The sequence below is a fragment of the Callorhinus ursinus genome, unplaced genomic scaffold, assembly GCF_003265705.2.
Source record: "Callorhinus ursinus isolate GAN/ISIS: 27379988/994484 unplaced genomic scaffold, GSC_fseal_2.0 scaffold80, whole genome shotgun sequence".
NCBI classification, from domain to species: Eukaryota; Metazoa; Chordata; class Mammalia; order Carnivora; family Otariidae; genus Callorhinus; species Callorhinus ursinus.
This window is the reverse complement of record NW_027397142.1, coordinates 1,424,302-1,443,085: the sequence shown is the minus strand read 5'-3', so window position 1 is coordinate 1,443,085 and position 18,784 is coordinate 1,424,302. Positions and strand designations below refer to the sequence as shown.

Below are 18,784 nucleotides of genomic sequence, written 5' to 3'. Positions count from 1 at the left end.
GGAAGAGGAAGCCGCCGGGCCGGGCCCGCGGGCCACCCGCTGGGCCTCGCAGGGCGGGAGCGCCCTGGCTCGGGGAGGCGCGTGACCTAGTTCGCCCCAAAGTGGATTTGACAGGTTGTCAGCACGGCTCCCCGCCCCCACCGCCTTCCGGGTCCCTCTCCCCAGGCGTCGGTCCCCACGGCCACCCGCGTCCCCGGCTCAGCCTCTCATTGGCCCTTTCGCCCCCTGGCGCCCCGCCCCTACTCGAACTCGTGTTTCCATTGGCCTCGAGCCGCCCGACGCCCCGCCTCCGCCTCTACTTCAACCCCATTGGCCTTAAGCCGACCGGCGCCCCGCCCCTACCTCTGTCTGCCCCCCCATTGGCCTCAAGTCTACTGGCGCCCCGCCCCCTCCTCCACTCGGCCCCCCCCCCAATTTTGGCCTCGAGCCGCCCGGCGCCCCGCCCCGCCCCGTCCCGGGTCGCCCTCCCATTGGCCTCCCGCCCGGCGCCCCACCCCCTCCCAGCGGCCCCTCCTGAGGAGGCAGCCCCCGCTGGCCTCTGGGCGCGACGTCCGTCCACGGTCCTCCGTGGCCGGCCTCCGTCGTCCTCCCGAGCCCTGCTCGGGTCCCTCGCCTCTTCTCCACTCCCAGCATTCCCTACCTCCCCTCCGCCGCCCCGGGAGCCGAGCCCCGCGGCGCGCCCGCCCCGCTGCTCCGCCTACCCCTGGGGCTCCGCGCCCTGCGCTGCCCGCTCGCTCGCCTCCTGCCCCTTTCCAGCTCTTGGCGTCACTTCGCTGCACCTTTCTCCCCGAATTGGAGGCAGACAACGTCTTCCCCGGGTTTCCCCCCGGTGTCCATCTGCCAGGTCTTCAGCGCGGGTCCCTTTCCCCGCCCCACTCTTCGATTACGCCCCCTCCCTCCCAGCCCCGCCCCCCGCCCGCGAACCCGGCCCTGGGGGACCGTCCGGTGCTGCGGGGCGGAGGGCTGGCGCCGACGCGAGGAATGTTAGTATTAAGGTGGTATCGCTTTGAGTCTTTGAAACGGAAAATGAGCCGGAATTCCCAGATCCACCCAGACCCAGGACGGAGATTGAGTTCTCACAAGGGCCCGAGTTGAGACTGCAATGACAGCGTTGATGATCCCGACAGTATAATACGTTTTTCCCCAGGGGGTCCTCACATCGATTGTTCATGCAGTATCCTAACAATTTAAATTTTGTGTTTCTTCTAAAATTTGGGCTAGTCTTGTAAGTGTCCGCTTTTGACTTTAAGGATAAATTGATAATGCTGAGATTTGGAAGTAATCCCTACACAAGTCTTTTGGCTTCAAACCCTTGATTGTTTAAATGAGGAGACTCAAGTAGCTTTCCCAAGGCCATTGCGGTGGGAGATCTCAAACTTCAACCCAGGTCAGACACCAGAGGTCCATTGGGAGAGTCCATCATGGCTCATTAGTATACACAGAAGAATGGCAGACTGGTATTTCCAGCTGCGTTGGCACTGCACAAAGCCCCCACCTGCCACCTCCTCCAAGGCCCTCCCCTATGGGGTCCTGGCTGCCTCTCCAGCTTGAGCTTACTACACTCCAGGCACACTGCCCATCTTTCTGCCAAGCACTTTTTGCCACAGGGCCTTTGCACTTGCTGTTGTCTCCTGACTTAGCTAGATTAGCTTTTCTTCAGACTCACATGGCTTAGCTCATGTGTCACTCTAGGGAGACATTTCTGACAGCATAGCTCAAGTATGGCCCCTCCCACCTGACTATCACCCTGTTATTTCCTGCAGAGCATGAGCAGGGTTTGAAATCATCTTGTTTATTTACTTGTTATGGTCTGTTCCCCTTCAGCTGCCCTTCGCCATTAGGATGTGAGCACATCTCTAGGACATAAGGTAGGTACTTAAATCCTTGATGAATAAATGAATGCTGTTGTCTGTGATCAAATGGACTAACCGAACTGTCCATGTCTGATTCTGCCAAAATTGTGTAGACAACCCTTGTATGCAAGAGTTGGAAAAATAGGTATTCTGTTTGTAAATGTTTTGTGTTTCTTTAATTTGTGTGTGCTTTATTTCTGGCTATTCTTTGACAAGGTGAGTGAGAAACAGGGCCTTTTGCCCATCTCTTTTCTAGCCGTTCATAGTATGTCCTCACTGCCTTGCCCTCACCCTGACCCCAGGTAGGCAGATAATTGGCAGGCAACGCCTTCTTCCTTTGGGGCAGTCCCAGAGGCTCTTTGCTTCACAGAAGGTTGAGGTGGGGGAAGGGAAAGATTTCTGGTTCAGTGTTACCATTGAGCTCAGCTGGGGCCCTGTCATCTTTCTGTCTTAGGCAGGAAAGCAGAATAGAAGGAAGCCCCTTCTAGTTTCTCCTTCCTCCCCTTCAAACGTACTTCTTTGGTCTGTTCAGCAGCTACAACTCTGATTCATTTTCTCAAGAATCTCTGCACTGGAGTGCCTTCTGTACTTCCTGAGGCCAGGAGAACCCTGGGTCCATTGGTGGAGAGTTGAAATGTAATCCTCAACTCCCCAAACATGCAGTGCGAGCCTGGCTACGTCTAGTAACTCTCTGGGTCTCAATGACCTCATCTGTCTTTGTTTGTGTTGATTGTTCAGTTTTAGGGATATAGACATCTCAGATTTTAGCTGCTAAAAACTATTGGCCCAAGCAAGAATCCTGTGGCTTCCTCTTGGGACCATAGAAAGGCTGCCAGAAGCAATAAAGACAGTGCTTCCTGATTTATATCCGGTAGGGGAGAGTACACCTCCGTTCCTGCATCCAGGCCAGAATCTTCGAGTTCACCCTGGTTGGACCGTTTGGGCCTGGGCCCAGCCCTAGACCAGTGACTGTCACCTGGAGAACAGAAAATGTTGATCAGGTTAAACGAACAGGAGCATATTCTTAGAGCAGGGGTGGTGTCAGCTCCTGATAAGTGTGTGTGGAACTGAAATCTACTTTCAGATGGGTAGAACTCCGAGGGTGGATGATGGGCAGGTCTTCATCAGTGCCCTGTAAGTCATTAGCACAGGGCATGGCAGATGGGGACAGCTAATCAATGTTAGCCGGTCTTGGTTTTTTTCTTTTTTTAAGATTTTTTTTATTTATTTGAGAGAGAGAATGAGAGAGAGAGCATGAGAGGGGGGAGGATCAGAGGGAGAAGCAGACTCCCCGCCGAGCAGGGAGCCCGATGCGGGACTCGATCCCGTGGCTCCAGGATCATGACCTGAGCCGAAGGCAGTTGCTTAACCAACTGAGCCACCCAGGCGTCCGCTGGTCTTGTTGTCAGCAAAGAAAACATGGTGTGGGAGAATTAGCCTGGCACCCAGAGGCATTCATCTCATATCTCTAATCTACCCCTAACCACTAGCTTTGCAATTTCAGACAAATCATGAAAATAATACCATTTTCAAAGGAGACGAGGACTCAGAGGTCATAGGATTCAAGTCTTCATTGGACAGACTTGGAAATTGACACCCACAGAGGTTAGTCTGTGTCTCAGTTTCTTCCTCTGTGAAGTGGGGCTGATGATACTAGTCCTATCTACAGTCACAGTTACCACACGGCTCAAATGAGATAATGTTTACTAGGAAAGGTTTGAGAAAGTAACAGAAATGCTATTCTTATGCAAGGCTGTTTTAATTATTATTCATTTAGTAGTAAAGCCTTACTAAAAGGAGAAAGGTCTTCGGGATAAGCTTCGTTGACTCCTGGAAATGAATAATAACACACGGGAAAGAGGAAAGTGTGTGTGTGGTGGGGGGGGGTGTTGTGCGTGCTCACAGTTGCACGCACACACACTTGTTTGGTAGTTGGGAGGGTGTCAGGCTGCAGTCCAGGTGGGACCTGAGCTATGCCAATTAGGGAGTGGTGTGGGGAGCGGCTCTTAGGTGGAGTTAGGGTGTGGTAGCTGGTTATTAAATTGAAGTTCTCTTGCCTTGAGTGACTTTTCAGAAGAGGAGAGTCACTCACTTGGAAGGACAAGTCTAGTGCAAGGAAGAGGCAATCTGTCACAGAGTAATCCTGTATTTATGTCTTACCATCCTGTGTTACTTCAGTTCCTCTGCAAAGTAGATGCCAAGACAGGATCGTCATGCAAGAGATTTATAGGAGGAAATATCTATGAGGGAAGAAAGGGGAGAGGTTTGGAGAAGGCAGGGAGCTCTGAGCCCGGTGTAGGGGAGGCAGAGGAGGGGGAGTGGGTAGGAAGGTCCCTGACTGCAATGTAGCTCAGAGATGGCTTTGGCCAGGCTGACCAGAGTGCTGGAGCCCATGTTCCCTTCCCAAGATTGAGGCGCTGGGTTCAGAGACCAGCAGCTGAGGGGCTTCACCAGTTGGCCTCCCTGCAGCAGGAGATCTAAGGGGTATTTTTACAGTCCCATATTAGTCAAGTTTGCCTGATTGAGAGTCCTTGCTGGTTGACCAAACTGAAATCTTGTTTCTGGGTAGTTATGTTTTCCTAGATTTTATGTTTAAGTAATCTCTCTACCCAGTGTGGGGGCTTGAACTTAAAATCCCAAGATCAAGAGTCACATGCTCCGCTCACTGATCCAGCCAGGTGCAAGACCATCAGGTGGGATTGCCTGCGGCGGCTGGTAGCTCGGGGCCCTTCCAGAGGGAGAGGACGGCTGGGTCACCGGGCCTTAGGCCCGTGAGCCGACGCTCACGCACACAAGCACCCTCGCCCGGAGACTCCTGCTTCTGTGGCCTGTCCATGGGACATGAGGAGCTGACCCTGTCCACAGTCACCTCTGAAGTGTTTAAGGAGATGAATAAAGGCTTGTGAAAGAAGCTGCCAGAGAAGCGGGAGGCCTGGGTGGGGCCTCATCCCGCCCGCTCCCCTAAGCCCCCGGTCTTGTAGCCCATTGTAAGTAAAACTGCCCTGATTTCCTCATTTAAAAAAAAAAAAAAGCAACTGTAGAATAAAAGGCAAACAGGATTAATTACTGTAATGAGACCAGTAGAAGTTGATGAAAAAAGTAGAAACCACAGGCATAGAAATAAAAAAATAAATAAATGGGTGAGAAGTAGATGAAATGAACCAGTGGAGAAAAAACACAGAAAATAAGGGGGGAGGAAAGCAATTATACCTAATGACTTTGTAATATAATAGAAAATGAAGTAAACTGTAATGAAAAGGACGATAGGAATATTTTCTCTGACTAAATATTTTTTACATTAATTCTTCTATATCAGTAATGAGACTCTCATTCTCTGCTGCACTGTGCTGGGGCGCCTGGGTGGCTCAGTTGGCTAAGCGTGGCTTGCTGGGTTTCAGCTCAGGTCAGGATCTCGGGTCTTGGGATCAAGCTCTGTGTCAGGCTCTGCCCTCAGTGTGGAGTCTGCTTCAGGTTCTCTCCCTCTCCCTCCTGCTCACTCGCTCTCTCTTAAAAAAAAAAAAAAAAATCTACATAGTCCATATCATATCATAGGACAAAGTAAGATGTATGCAAAACTCAGAAAGCTTAACTTGTGACAGTAGCTTTAGCATACCAATCTCTGTGGATGGTACCTTTATGCTGTGATAATGGGACATCTGAATTAAGACTTTACATTTTTTTTTAAAGATTTTACTTATTCATTTGACAGAAAGAGCACCAGTGGGGGGAGGGGCAGAGGCAGAGGGAGAAGCAGACTCCCCGCTGAGCAGGGAGCCTGATGTAGGGCTGGATCCCAGAACCGTGGGATCATGGTTTGAGCTGAAGGCAGACACCCAACCGACTGAGCCACCGAGGCACCCCAAGACTTTAAATTTCAATAAAGGACTTCTACAACTCAATAGCCCCCTGGAAAATCAGATTAAAAAATAAGTCTAAATAGACATTTCTCTGAAGAAGACATACAAATGGCCAACAGACACATAAAAAGATGCTCAGCTGTGAATTGTACAAGACTGTTGAGTCACAGATCTGTACCTCTGAAACAAATAATGCAAAATATGTTAAGAAAAAAAAAAGAAGAAGAAGATAGCAGGAGGGGAAGAATGAAGGGGAGTAAGTCGGAGGGGGAGACGAACCATGAGAGATGATGGACTCTGAAAAACAAACTGAGGGTTCTAGAGGGGAGGGGGGTGGGGGGTTGGGTTAGCCTGGTGATGGGTATTAAAGAGGGCACATTCTGCGTGGAACAGTGGGTGTTATGCACAAACAATGAATCATGGAACACTACATCAAAAACTAATGATGTAATGTATGGTGATTCACATAACAATAAAAAATTAAAAAAAAAAAGATGCTCAACATCGCTCATCTTCAGGAAAATGCAAATCAAAACTGCAGTGAGTTATCACCTCACCTGTCAGAATGACTGTGATCAAAAAGACAATTACAAGTGTTGGCGAGGATGTGGAGGAGAAAAAGAGAACCCTTGTGCACTGTTGGTGAGAATGCACATTGGCGCAGCCACTATAGAAACTGTGGAGGTTCCTCAAAAAATTTAAAATAGGGGCACCTGGGTGGCTCAGTTGTTAAGTGTCTGCCTTGGGCTCAGGTCATGGTCCTAGGGTCCTGGGATCAAGCCCCACATCAGGCTCTCTGCTCGGCGGGAAGCCTGCTTCTCCCTCTCCCACTCCCCCTTTCTTCTCTCATGGTTTTTCTCTCTGTCAAATAAATAAAATCTTTTTTAAAAAAATTAAAAATAGAACTACCATCTGATCCAGCAATTTAACTTCTGGGTAGTTATGCAAAGAAAATGAAATCACTATCTCAAAAAGCTATCTATACCCCCATGTTCACTGCAGCATTGTTTATAATAGCCAAGATATGAAAACAACTTAAGGCCATTGATGGATGAGTGGATAAAGAAAATGTAATAATATGTATAGTTATGAATATAAATATATAGAATGGGATATTATTCAGTCAAAAAAAAGGAAATTCTACCTTTGCGGCAACATTGATATACCTTGAGAACATTGCGCTAAGTGAAGTCAGATAGACAAATACTGTATGATCTCACTTGTGGAATCTTAAAAACAAAACAAAACAAAAACTCATACATAGAACAGATTGGTGGTTGTCAGAGGATGGCAGGGGATAAAGAGGTGGGTGAAATGGGTGAAGTTGGTTAAAAGGTACAAACTTCCATTTATAAATAACTCCTGGGGGTGTCATGTACAGTATGGTGACTACAGTTAGTAATACTGTACCATGTTTTTGAAAGTTGCTAAGGGAGGAGCGCCTGGGTGGCTCAGTCAGTTAGGCATCCAACTTGATTTTGGCTCAGGTCATAATCTCAGGGTGGTGAGATTGAGCCCTGTGTTGGGCTCCTTGCTGGGTCTGGAGCCTGCTTAAGATTCTCTCTCCTTCGACCCCTCCTGCCCACACTCTCTCCCTTAAAAAAAAAAAAAAAATTGCTAAGGGAGTAGATCTAGTTCTAGCCATAAGTCCTAAGAAAAAAAAATTGTAACTGTGAGTAGATCGAGTTCTAGTCATAAGAAAAAAAATTGTAGCTGTGAGGTGATGGATGTTAACTTATTAGGGTAAACATTTCTATCATACATAGATAGATAGACATAGATTTGTAATATTATGTTGTATACCTAAAATGAATACAATGTTATATGTCAAATACATCTCCATTTAAAAAAAAAATTTTAGGGCGCCTGGGTGGCTCCGTTGTTGAGCGTCTGCCTTCGGCTCAGGTCGTGATCCCAGGGTCCTGGGATGGAGTTCCGCATCGGGCTCCCTGCTCCGCGGGAAGCCTGCTTCTCCCTCTCCCACTCCCCCTGCTTGTGTTCCTGCTCTCGCTGTGTCTCTCTCTGTCAAATAAATAAAATCTTTAAAAAATAAATAAATAAAATAAAAATAAAAATTTAAATTCCAGGGATGCCTGGGTGGCTCAGTCAGTTAAGCATCTGCCTTTGGCTCAGGTCACGATCCCAGGGTCCTGGGGGATCAAGTCCCCCATTGGGCTCCTTGCTCAGCGGGGAGCCTGCTTCTCCCTCTGCCTGCTGCACCCCCTGCTTATAATATCTGTCTCTCTCTCTCTCTCTGACAAGTAAATAAAATCTTTTAAAAAATTAAATTCCGGGCGCCTGGGTGGCTCAGTTGGTTAAGTGACTGCCTTCGGCTCAGGTCATGATCCTGGAGTCCCGGGATCGAGTCCCGCATCGGGCTCCCTGCTCAGTGGGGGGTCTGCTTCTCCCTCTGACCTTCTTCCCTCTCATGCTCTCTCTCTACCATTCTCTCTCTCTCTCTCAATAAATAAATAAAAATCTTTAAAAAAAATTAAATTCCAATAACATCTGAGTATATTTTGAAATGTTTTCTCTTTAGTTTCAGGAATTAAGGCATGTGCAAATTCTTCTCAAAATCTAATGTAAAAAATATCACAAGCAACTTTGGAAATTATTTTTCTCATGAAACAATATTGCAATAGATTATTATACCTTTTGTAAACAAATCACATTAATAAAATTGAAACGGGTTTTTTATCACAACAAATGCAGGAATAAGGGGCGCCTGGGTGATTCAGTCAGTTGAACGCTAGATTCTTGGTTTCAGCTCAGGTCATGATCTCATGGTTGTGAGATCGAGTCCTGCATAGGGCTCCATGTTCATCATGGAGTCGACTTGTAATTCTCTCCCTCTCCCCCTCACCCCTGTTCACTTGCTCACTCTCTCAAATAAATATATAATAAAATCTTTTTAAAAATGTATTTTTTTAAAAGGATTTTATTTATTTAATTGACAGAGACAGAGAGAGAGGGAACACAAGCAGGGGGAGTGGGAGAGGGAGAAGCAGGCTTCCCGCGGAGCAGGGAGCCCGATGTGGGACTCGATCCCAGGACCCTGGGATCATGACCCGAGCCAAAGGCAGACGCCTAATGACTGAGCCACCCAGGCACCCAAATATGGGGTTCTGAAGTCTGGACATAGGAGTCAGAATACACAGGTATTAAGGTGTTTAAAAAGATTAATGACAGTCTGGATATGAAAAGATCTTTTTTTTTTTAAGATTTTGTGCTCGCTTCGGCAGCACATATACTAAAAATTGGAATGATACAGAGAAGATTAGCATGGCCCCTGTGCAAGGATGACACGCAAATTCGTGAAGCATTCCATATTTTTAATAAATAAATAAAATCTTAAAAAAAAGATTTTATTTATTTGTCTGAGAGAACGCGCGCACAAGCAGGGGGAGTGGCAGAGGGAGGAGAAGCAGGCTCCCCACTGAGCCGGGAGCCCAATGGGGGACTCGACCTGGGATCATGACCTGGGGACTCGACCTGGGATCACGACCTGAGCCGAAGGCAGCCGCTTAATCGATTGAGCCACCCAGGCGCCCCTGAAAATGTTTTTCATTGTGAGTTCAGTAAAGTTTAGAAAGGCTATCTTCCCTAAACTCACTGGGATCCACTTTTCATTTCTGATGCCTCCAGTGAGTTAAAAGAAAACTTGTTGAGAGCCATTTTTTTTTCTCCAGCAGATTTATTTTGAAAAGAATGGATTTTGAGGAGAAAAAACATGGGGTAGAGGTATGGAATAGAAAATAAATACAAATGTAAGCTGTTTTGCTAATTGTTTTATAACCACAACAAATTTGTACAGAGACTGCCCTGTACAAAACACCACAATAAAGGTTCAAAGATCGAGGTGTTCCCCTAAGCAAGGCTGAAGAATTTAGGCTGCAGTCCTTGGTTTTGGATGATCACTAGGTGTGTGACATAGTCCATGCTTTTAATCAGATTTGAACAGAAGAATGGCCACTTGGCCCAGGTAGAAGTAGATGAAGTGTTTGGTTTCATGTGTCACATAACTACCAAAGTTCCTCCCCACAATGCAGTGCCAAGCGGTGTTGTACTTCTCATCAAACTCCTTTTTAATATGGGCTGCAATGTCCTTCTCTACGTTATATTTCTCCAACGCCTGAGTCGCACACTCCACCGAGTCCTGTTGCATCTCCTCCGACAAATCAGTGTTTTTGATCACAGCCTTTCGGTGGCACATGGTTACCAAGGAGCAGGGGGCGGCCAACTGCAATGGTCTCCTGGGGGAGGGGCTGGCGACACTCAGACCCGGTGGGAGCTACCGTCGCTACCGAAGCCATGGTGCATCTGTAGAGAGCCATTTTTAAAAAAACTTGTATAATGAATAAAACCGCATCTTTTTTCTTAAAGATTCATTTATTTATTTTGAGAGAGTGAGAATGAGAGAGAGAGTACATGAGAGCGGGGAGGGCCAGAGGTAGAAGCTGGCCCCTCGCCGAGCAGGGAGCCCGATGTGGGACTCGATCCCGGGACTCCAGGATCATGACCTGAGCCGAAGGCAGTTGCTTAACCAACTGAGCCACCCAGGTGCCCTAAAACCGCATCTTGAATATGTGCCACATTACAGAAAGATTAGCATTGTTTTGCTAACCAGCATCTAGTCTCTCTTAATTAGCTCTGCAATAACCAACATCTAGTTCCCTTGGTAATGCATGCAGGACAGTGTCTGAATTCCTTACTCAGTCTTTACATTTGTAGAGAATTTGAACTTTCAAGCCCTGAACTCAACGTATAGGAAGCATGTGTAGATGTCTTTCTGTAATTAAATGATTTTAATACTTCTTTTCCCGCTTGTTTTCTACCTAATGGTAGAATAATTAATCTAGTTAATTCCAGGTAAATTTGGTCCCTTCACATTTCTCCTCGGTCATTCCAGACCTCAACCATGTCAATTCTTCGTCTCCTTCTTGGGAGGAGAGCACCTGACTGCTCTCAGATTCTCTTGCCCTTTCTTCCTGCCACCGCCTACAGGCATTTTTGCTCTATCCCATTGGCACACGGAACTCCTCTGGGGCTCCAGGGTTCCTGATTGTAAGCAGAGAATCTCCTCTGTTCTCAGACCCCCAAACTGTCCTGGAGATTCTATTGTCCGGTCCCTCGTTTTTCAGTTCTTAGAACCCATTGGGAGGTGAGCCCCTTAGACATCTTGCCAACATTTCCCTCGTTCCCACCCAGCCTCTTCCTCTCCCTCCCCAGTTAGGAAGGGGATCTATAGTATATGAAGGGGGTGGGGGTTGATGTTGTGGGAGAAAAGTGAGCTATTTTTGGAATCAGGCATTCTGAGATCCGTGCCTACTGCAGGTTTCGACATTTTAGCACTACAAGGACAATTTTCCCTGGCATAATTATCTTAATCAGGTAACTGAGTATGAGGGGGATTTTTCCGTATATCACAGCAGGAAGTAGCCCATCAGTTAATTTTTCTTTTTGTAGACCCAACATCACCAAACAATTTATTTGGAATCAGAATTAAAAGAACACTTGACAGCTGAGAAATGTATGTTTATTCTGATACAGTTGTACAACTAATCTAGGACAAGTTACCAAATAAATTTTACATTCTTTCTTCAGGACTGGGGTTTTTCGATGACTTCAAATTTAGGATCTTCAAATTTGAAGTCCGGGAACGTATTCATGTCTGCTTTACCATACATTTGCTTAAGCTTAAAAAGCTCCCTCTCTAGGTCTTGCTGGTACTCTGGGCCAATGTCAGCGGGTCCTCCAGATGCCTGTCACTTAGTTCTGTATTCTCTAATCTTGTCCACGAAGAGTTTCTGTACAGGATCAAGTTCCTTATTAAATGCCACTGCTGTAACACCAGTGTTCCTCCTCAAATGAACTGAGACTGCAGACCGAATGAGAGAGGAGAACCTGAAGAGCCTCCGAAGAATCATGGTGATTCTCTTACTTGCACTCAGTCCCGAGCTGCCAGAGCCTCCACAGCCGCGACCGTTCTCCATCAGTTAATTCTTAACAGTGTCACTCACAACCCTCACATTCACGGTGAAGGGTCATCAACCATTGGTCCCTGTTCTAGAAAGGCTCAAGCAGAAATGGAAGTGGTCATGGGGGTGTGAACATGTGCAATTTACATCAGTCCAGCTGATAGGGTCCAAGCAAATCTTAAAACTAGTTTTGCTTAGGGCGCCTGGGTGGCTCGGATGGTTGGGCGTCTGCCTTCAGCTCGGGTCATGATCCCAGGGTCCTGGGATCGAGTCCCGCATCGGGCTCCCTGCTCCTTGGGAGCCTGCTTCTCCCTCTGCCTCTCTCTCTCTCTCTCTCTCTGTCTCTCATGAATAAATAAATAAAATCTTTAAAAAAAAACAAACTAGTTTTGCTTAGGGGGCGCCTCAGTGGTGCAGTTGGTTAAGCATCCAGCTTTGGGTTTGGCTTGGATCATGATCTCGAGGTACTGGGATCGAGCCCCACGTCAGGCTCCGCACTCAGCGTGGAATCTGCTTGGGATTTTCTCTCCCTCTCTCTCTGCCTCGCCCACCCGTGCCTGTGCTCTCTCTCAAATAAATAAATCTAAAACAAACAAATCCAGTTTTGCTTATTTACAAATGAAATTGTCAGGTCCCTGAGCTTTCATATTCTCTTTTTTCCCCATTCAGATGTCCCAGTTTTGGTGTTTTGGGGTTTTTTTCTCTTTAATCTTACCTTTCTCTCTCTCTTGGCTTCTGCACTTAAGCGATCTCAGACTTGTAGGCCAAGAAGGTAGAGCTTCTGTCATAAGGGCTGGCCTCAGAAGGGACTCTTGGGAAGAGGTTCATACAGACAAAGGAGTGAAACAAACTACTGGCAACACTTTCCTGTTGTTTTGATCTTTTCGCAGTTTGGAATCAATGGCTTTTTTTTTTTTTTTTTTTGTCTTTAGGACTCCGGTATTTTTGTGGGTTCCAGTCTTGGGTCCGTGCTCTCTAGTGCCCAAATGGATGGAGCATTTCTCGCGACTCAGCCCCCTAGCCTCCACTGCCCCAACCTGGGCACTCATGTCCCTCATTCCCCAGGACTCAGAGTCCTCATTTTCCTTTCCTCTTTTCTCTGGATCTTGTTTCTTTGCTCCCTGTTTGCCAGGTCAACCCAGAGTCCCATAAAACAAAGTTGCTAAACTGGAAGGGATTGGGGATGGAAGAACAGACAGTCCACCAGGAGCAAGTTCCATAAGGAACGTGTGACAGGACGTGTCGTTTCCGAAATTCAGCTGCTGCTGGAGTTGAAGAGAAGCCCATCTTGGAAGAGAAATATGTAGCCAACTTTGTGGGCCTTTGGAAAACCTGAGACCCTTGATCTTGTAACCTTGGAAGCAGGATTGGATCCAGTAAAACTGAGATCAAATGCTGGTGAACTTTTCCAAAGTCAGCAGGAGAAAAGAAATTTGTCGAGTCATATATTTTAACCCTTAAACAGAACATAAAGATATTAAGATACTCTAAGCATAATCAAGCTAGAGCTAATCCGGGTCATTGCTTAAATCCATGCTTCCCAAACTTTAATATGCACCCCATCCCTTGGGGCTCATGTTAAAGTGCAGATTCTAACATAGTAGGTCTGGGGAGTGGGGGTTAGGGCTGAGCTTCCACATTAGTGATCCATTCCTGGTTCAGGCATCACACTTTGGGCAGCAAGAGCTCAGGAGGTGGGCTGGAGAGAAGGAGGTGTCCTCAACTGAAGCTAAGAGGAACCCAAGCACTTTGAGCTAATAGCGGACTCCCCATTCTGCTCCTCTTCCCTAAGCCCGGTCTCCCAGCTGCCCCAGTGGTCACCTTCGCTGTCCTGTGATGTTTCCTTCCCTTCTAGAGCTTCTAATGCTTTCTCAAGAAGGGGAGAGCAAGTCTGGCTCACTCAAGGAGACTGATCTGAAGGATATTTGGCAGTTCACAGAATCGAAGAGCTGACCCACCAGTCTTGGGATAGATGGGAACCAAGGCGGTTCAGGAGCCTGAGCAGCGTGAGCTCCAGGCCCTCCCCGGCACATCCCATAAGATGCCTGAATTCTGTCTCCTCAAGCTTCAAGTTTGGGTCAGGTGTTTTTACCTTCAGAGTTCTCAGCATATGCCAGTTGAATTTGTGTCTGCTATCCCTTTCTTTGTCCCTTGTAAGACTATCCTCGATCATTTTAACTTGTTTTTACATGTATACAAATGGCGTGTGTGTGTGTGTGTGTGTGTATGTCTGTCTGTCTGTCCGGGGCAAAGGAGATGTTAATGCTGCAATATGATTTCTCCCCAAATAAATTATCAAAAAATCCCCCATATGTCAAACTTAGGACTTTTAAAATACATGATCTTACATTGTTTGGATTACATATGTGTTGGATATATAACTAAAATGTTCTCTGTGAGCAAGAGCCGTCTTTTATATATACATATATATACAATAAACAGGGCTTTTTGTCTGATTTAAAAAACACATTGTAAATTCTCAGAAGGCCTTTGAGACATACTTTCTTTGTAATCATAGGGGTTATATCTCTGAAAACATCACAATTGAGGAATGTAAGATTGGGGTGATAAAACAACAAATAAGAGAATGGATTTTCCTCTTCTATTTACTGTGTGACTTTGGTCAATTACTTTTTTTTTGAAGCTCCTGCAACTGAGAGTTAACCAAGCTCCTTTCTTATAAGTTTGTTTTGATGACTATATAAAATGTATATAAAGTGTGTTTGGACTGCTTTAAAATATTAGCTATTTCTATCATCATCACTGTTATGGAATTTGAGACTATGAGAATGATATGGAACTTGAGGGCAGGGGGGAATATGAAAGCAGTTATATTCACTAAAATATAACAATGGAGACAAAACAAGGAAAGACACATCAAGGATGTTTTATATATCTTAAATGAGAAATGAGTATGGCTCTATACATTTCCATTTCCCATCTTTTGTTCACTAACAGCTTTTCAGGATTTCACTTCTTCCAAGTTTTAAAGGAATCTTTGCACATTTGTTTTGCTTTGTTGAAGCTAATATGCCCACTGTAAGACATTTGTTTCTCGAGTCTGGTTCTCTTGCCAGATACTTAAAGTATTTTTTCTTTCTTTCTTTTTTTTTTTTTTAATGATTGTAAGAGATTGCAGCTTCCCATCACCTAGATGCTGTCCCTAGGTTCTGCTCTTTTCCCAGAGGCAGAATAACTTGGATGGTTAAAGTGGAAAAGGCTTTGGGTAATAATGTGCTGCTTTGCTCCCAGCTCTGCTCGAACTCCCTCTTCAGTGCCCAGGGGCATCCACCCCTAATCGTAGCCCTACGGGGGATACCCTGGTGCCAGGGGCTCCCCAGTTTTCCTCCCCTACACAACAACCTTAGTGCACTTCTAAGGTGTGTGTTATTCCGTTACCCATGCCAAGAATTTATTTTATTTTATTTCTGCCTGCCGGTTCATTTTCCCTTTGTCTCTTTCTCTTCCTCCTTTTCTCCTCCTTCTCTGCCTTAAAGTAACATTCCCTTCTTTTCCCAAATAATCACAACAGGAATGTGCAGCTGCTCCTGTGAGCTGGAACTGACATTCTCAGATTGTGAACATGACATCTAGACAGAAATTCACATTTATTAGGATATCGTGTGGGGATAACTCAAGCAGTTGGAAAGAGATTCCTGTACTTTTTTTTTTTTTCATCCCCAAAGCCCAGGTACTCAGTTTAAAAATCTTTAATAGAATTGAATCCTGCTGTTATTGGAGGAAAAAAAAAATATGATGGAGAGAAAAAGGAAATGAAAAAAGTAAAGAATCTGAAACAAGATAAATCAGTGAAAAGGACTTTTATCTTGTGGTCCTTTCTGTTGTTCTTATCTAAAGAAACTGACTCTGGACAGTACCAAACATGGAGGGAATAAAGCTGGCAGACATTCTTTTTGCGGGGGATTGTGCCTTCCTTGGCAATCCCCATTTTATTGAGGATGTTGCTACTTAATTGTTTAAGGCGTTGATTTCTTCACCGGAGATGGGCGTTGCCTTGCCTTCTTAGGAACAGGATTCAAGTCCTGTTGACTCGTGGGGCTTTTCCCGGCCAGTACGATTTCATCCACACTCACGAGCTGGAGAGCCACATCAGCTACCACTCGAAGGCCTTGGGCTTTGGCTGCTAGGGCGTCCCACACCTCTTCGTCGGCCACATCTATTATCCCCTCAGCCCCCACGCCTACCAGGAAGTTCCCAGCTTGGTGGGCACCGCTCATCGCTGCCATGACCTCTGAGACCACCAAGCCTGCATTCTCCGCAAGGGTTTCGGGAAGAGACTGAAGGGCCTGTGCAAATGCTAGGAAGCCTGGGCCATTGGGCCCTTCCAATTTGCTTCCTTTTTCTGAGAGTATTTTTGCCAGAGCCATCTCTGTGGCCCCCGCTCCGGGGAGCAGTCTGGGATCCTGACACAACTGGAAATAGGCATCAATGCCATGGTAGACAGCCTGCTCTGCACCCTTTAGCCCCTCAGCGGTGGCCCCCCTGAGGACCAAGGTGAGGGCAGGGGTACCTGAACATTCCCATTCAAATACTACAGTCAAACCTTCCCCCAGCTCCTGCAGGTATACCCTCTGGCACTTTCCTGGCTTCAGGGGAGGAAGCAGATATGGCATCAAAGGTGTGCCCAACACCTCACTCAAGTAGACCATGTCCCCCCGGGACCTGGCTTGAATCACCATGATGCCGTACCTATCAGCCTGTGTCAGTGTATTCTCATCGATGTCCCCCAATACCACCACCACATTAATGCATGCAGCTACCAGTTGGGCTACTTGCTTTTCTATCAACTGTTCATTTCCTCTCCTGAATTTAGTTAGGTCATCAGGACCAGAGAGACGGGCCGTTGCCGGAGCATTTGGGCTGGCAGGACCGAAGGCGCAGACAAAGAGAGCCACCCTGGCGCCGGTCAGCACCGTGATCACCTGCCCGCGGGGCTTCGCACACAGGGCCAGCCCCGGGAGCAGGCACGAGTCCTCCAGCCGCCCCCCTCGCAGGGTGCACACCCCCACGCGCTCGCGGCGGAAACTGCCGTCCCTCTCCTTGGTGGCCCAACACGCGTGGGCCACCAGCCTGGTCAAGCATTCCATCTGGGACGCGGTGTGGGTGTTCATCACCGAATAGAGGGCCCAAAAGGGATCTTCCAAAGGCCCCAGGGAGCGGACGGACAGGGAGGGCAGCAGGGCCAGGGTCTCCGCGGTCGCCGCGGCGTAGGCCTGGCGCAGCTGCGAGCGGGGCAGGCCGGCGCGCAGCAGGTGCTCGGCCTGCTGGAGCAGGGCTTCCGCCAGCAGAACCACGAAGGCCGCGCCGTCGCCGCTGCTCTCCGCCTGCGTGTGGGCCGCTTCGCGCAGGAGCCGCGCGGCGGGGTGCTCCAGCTCCAGGGCCCGGAGGATGGCCGCGGCGTAGCCCGTGAACACGGTGGTTCCTCTGGCGGTGACCAGGAGCTTCTGCCGGCCGTGGGGGCCGTAGCAAGGCCGGATGACTCTGGCCAAGGTCTGCGCCGCGGGCACGCTGCTCAGCAGGTGCCTCTCTTGCGCTCCCGGGCTCCTCGCGCGCTGCCTCGGCCCGGGCCCCAGCCGCTCAGGCAGCTGAGGCGGCGCCGAGGTGGCTCTGCAGGCCATCGCCGGCCGAGTGCAGGAGCCCGGCCCGCGGCCGAAGCGCTCTAGGGGCCGGGGCGGGGGCGCCCGGGCGGCGGATCTTTGACGCTTCTCAAGGGCTCGGTGGGAAAAGGAGCCGAATGTCGCCCCCCGCTCCCCGCTGGGATCTGGAGAAGTGGGCGCTCCAGGATCGGGTGCAGGGATGTATCTGCTGAGAGCTCAGCGCTCAACCACTCCCCCAGATTGAGCTGAAAGGAACGGGGCTCTTGGGGCCTCTGAAGCTCGGGGAGCTGAAACACACATGACCGTGATGAAGTCACAGAGCGGCACATGGAACCAGGGGACAGAGAATGAGGTCACAGAAGGATGCTTAGAGTTTGGGAGGCCCTGCGGGCAGGCACAAGTCAGGCCCGGTCATCTGGCAGAGGAGGGACACACGTATGCGCCAGGCCCCAGAGTTTCATTTAAACTTTGGAGACAGTGGAGAGGAAATCAAGTGAAAACACCCACCCACTTCAAATTTCTGACCAAGCCGTGGTGCCTGTGCTGTGTGTTGTAGTTTCCGAGTGGGAAGCAGGGTTTTGTTTTACTTTCTTGTGGAGGACTATGTACTACTAGCTAGGTTGTGTTATTTATCCTTTTTGGCCACCTTTTCCGTTGGTGCTGTTCATCAGGTTCTTTACGGTGTTTATTGGTCTGTTTGTCTTTCGGGTTGCAGGTGTGTGATGCTCCTCCTTCCAATGACAACGATGTCCCTGAGCTGGCAAAGGCAGGTCAAGACAAGGGAGGGAAAGATGCTGACAGCTTACAGAAAAAACGAATAGAAATGTTGGCAGCTGAGCGCAAGTGAGTAGCCTCCCAGTGGTGGGAAAGGTAGACAACCACAGGGAATGAATTTAGGCCCCCCTAGTCTTACCCTCAACTCCCAGAATTTCAGTTCCTTCCTTCCAGTAGCCCTCCTTCCCTCGCTCCCTCATTCCCTCTTTTCCTCAAATAGAGCCTACTGGGGTAATGATTGCTCCTTTTTTAGTTCAATAAATCTTTATTGAGCACCCACTATGTTCAATGGAATGAGGAATACAAAGGGACAGGAACATGGACACCAGGGAAGGGAAGAGATTTGCACCCCATGAATACAACTTCTGCAGGCATTAGACAGAGCACCAGCTGGAAGAGACAAAGATTATGATTATTAAGAGTAGGGGAGAGACCGAGCAATACCATTCATTTTCATTTGGAAAAACCCTTTTTACTTTGTTTAATAGCAGCTGTCCCCCGGGGGGTCAGGGTGGGGTGGGGTGGGGGGGAGAACTCTGAACCTGATTGTACCAGTCAGGAGTCATGATCGTATGGTGGGCATTGTTATAATATTTCCACAGATGAGATGATGGCAAGAAAGAAAAGTAAAAAAAAAAAAAAAAAAAAAAAAAAAAACTATGCGAGTGAGATATAATTAAGGCTAAAATAGAGATAATTTTGGA

The 18,784-nt window shown here is 47.8% G+C and overlaps 3 protein-coding genes, 1 long non-coding RNA gene, 1 other non-coding gene and 1 pseudogene across 6 annotated transcripts in view; 3 read left to right on the top strand and 3 right to left on the bottom strand.

Annotated features, from left to right (window-relative positions):
• The first annotated feature begins 870 nt into the window (after nt 1-870).
• Nucleotides 871-14,408, top strand: LOC112815921 (uncharacterized). Of its 2 annotated transcripts, none has more exons than XR_012376683.1 (4): nt 871-983; nt 1,825-1,868; nt 3,358-3,458; nt 13,544-14,408. It is a non-coding gene; the product is annotated as an uncharacterized lncRNA (long non-coding RNA). The 2 variants fall into 2 exon arrangements; XR_003206074.2 differs by having other exon boundaries at nt 12,821-14,408.
• LOC112815929 (U6 spliceosomal RNA) lies at nt 8,937-9,044 on the top strand. Its single transcript, XR_003206075.1, has one exon. It is a non-coding gene; the product is annotated as a U6 spliceosomal RNA (small nuclear RNA).
• Nucleotides 9,629-10,018, bottom strand: LOC112815920 (dynein light chain 1, cytoplasmic-like). The gene has a single exon (XM_025862218.2). It carries the CDS (start codon nt 9,921-9,923, stop codon nt 9,654-9,656), a length of 270 nt encoding a protein of 89 aa, XP_025718003.1. The 5' UTR covers nt 9,924-10,018; the 3' UTR covers nt 9,629-9,653.
• LOC112815919 (ATP synthase peripheral stalk subunit F6, mitochondrial-like) lies at nt 11,213-11,693 on the bottom strand (annotated as a pseudogene).
• Nucleotides 14,409-15,596: 1,188 nt separating the features above from the next.
• Nucleotides 15,597-17,565, bottom strand: CCT8L2 (chaperonin containing TCP1 subunit 8 like 2). The gene has a single exon (XM_025862159.2). It carries the CDS (start codon nt 17,325-17,327, stop codon nt 15,666-15,668), a length of 1,662 nt encoding a protein of 553 aa, XP_025717944.1. The 5' UTR covers nt 17,328-17,565; the 3' UTR covers nt 15,597-15,665.
• Nucleotides 17,566-17,598: 33 nt separating this feature from the next.
• KMT2C (lysine methyltransferase 2C) overlaps nt 17,599-18,784 on the top strand; it is a 276,338-nt gene continuing 275,152 nt past the window's right edge. Inside the window, exons 1-2 of the mRNA XM_073887521.1 lie at nt 17,599-17,799; nt 18,022-18,149. Coding sequence (XP_073743622.1) covers nt 17,605-17,799; nt 18,022-18,149 — 323 coding nt within the window. The 5' untranslated portion in view covers nt 17,599-17,604. The remainder of the gene's footprint in view (nt 17,800-18,021; nt 18,150-18,784) is intronic.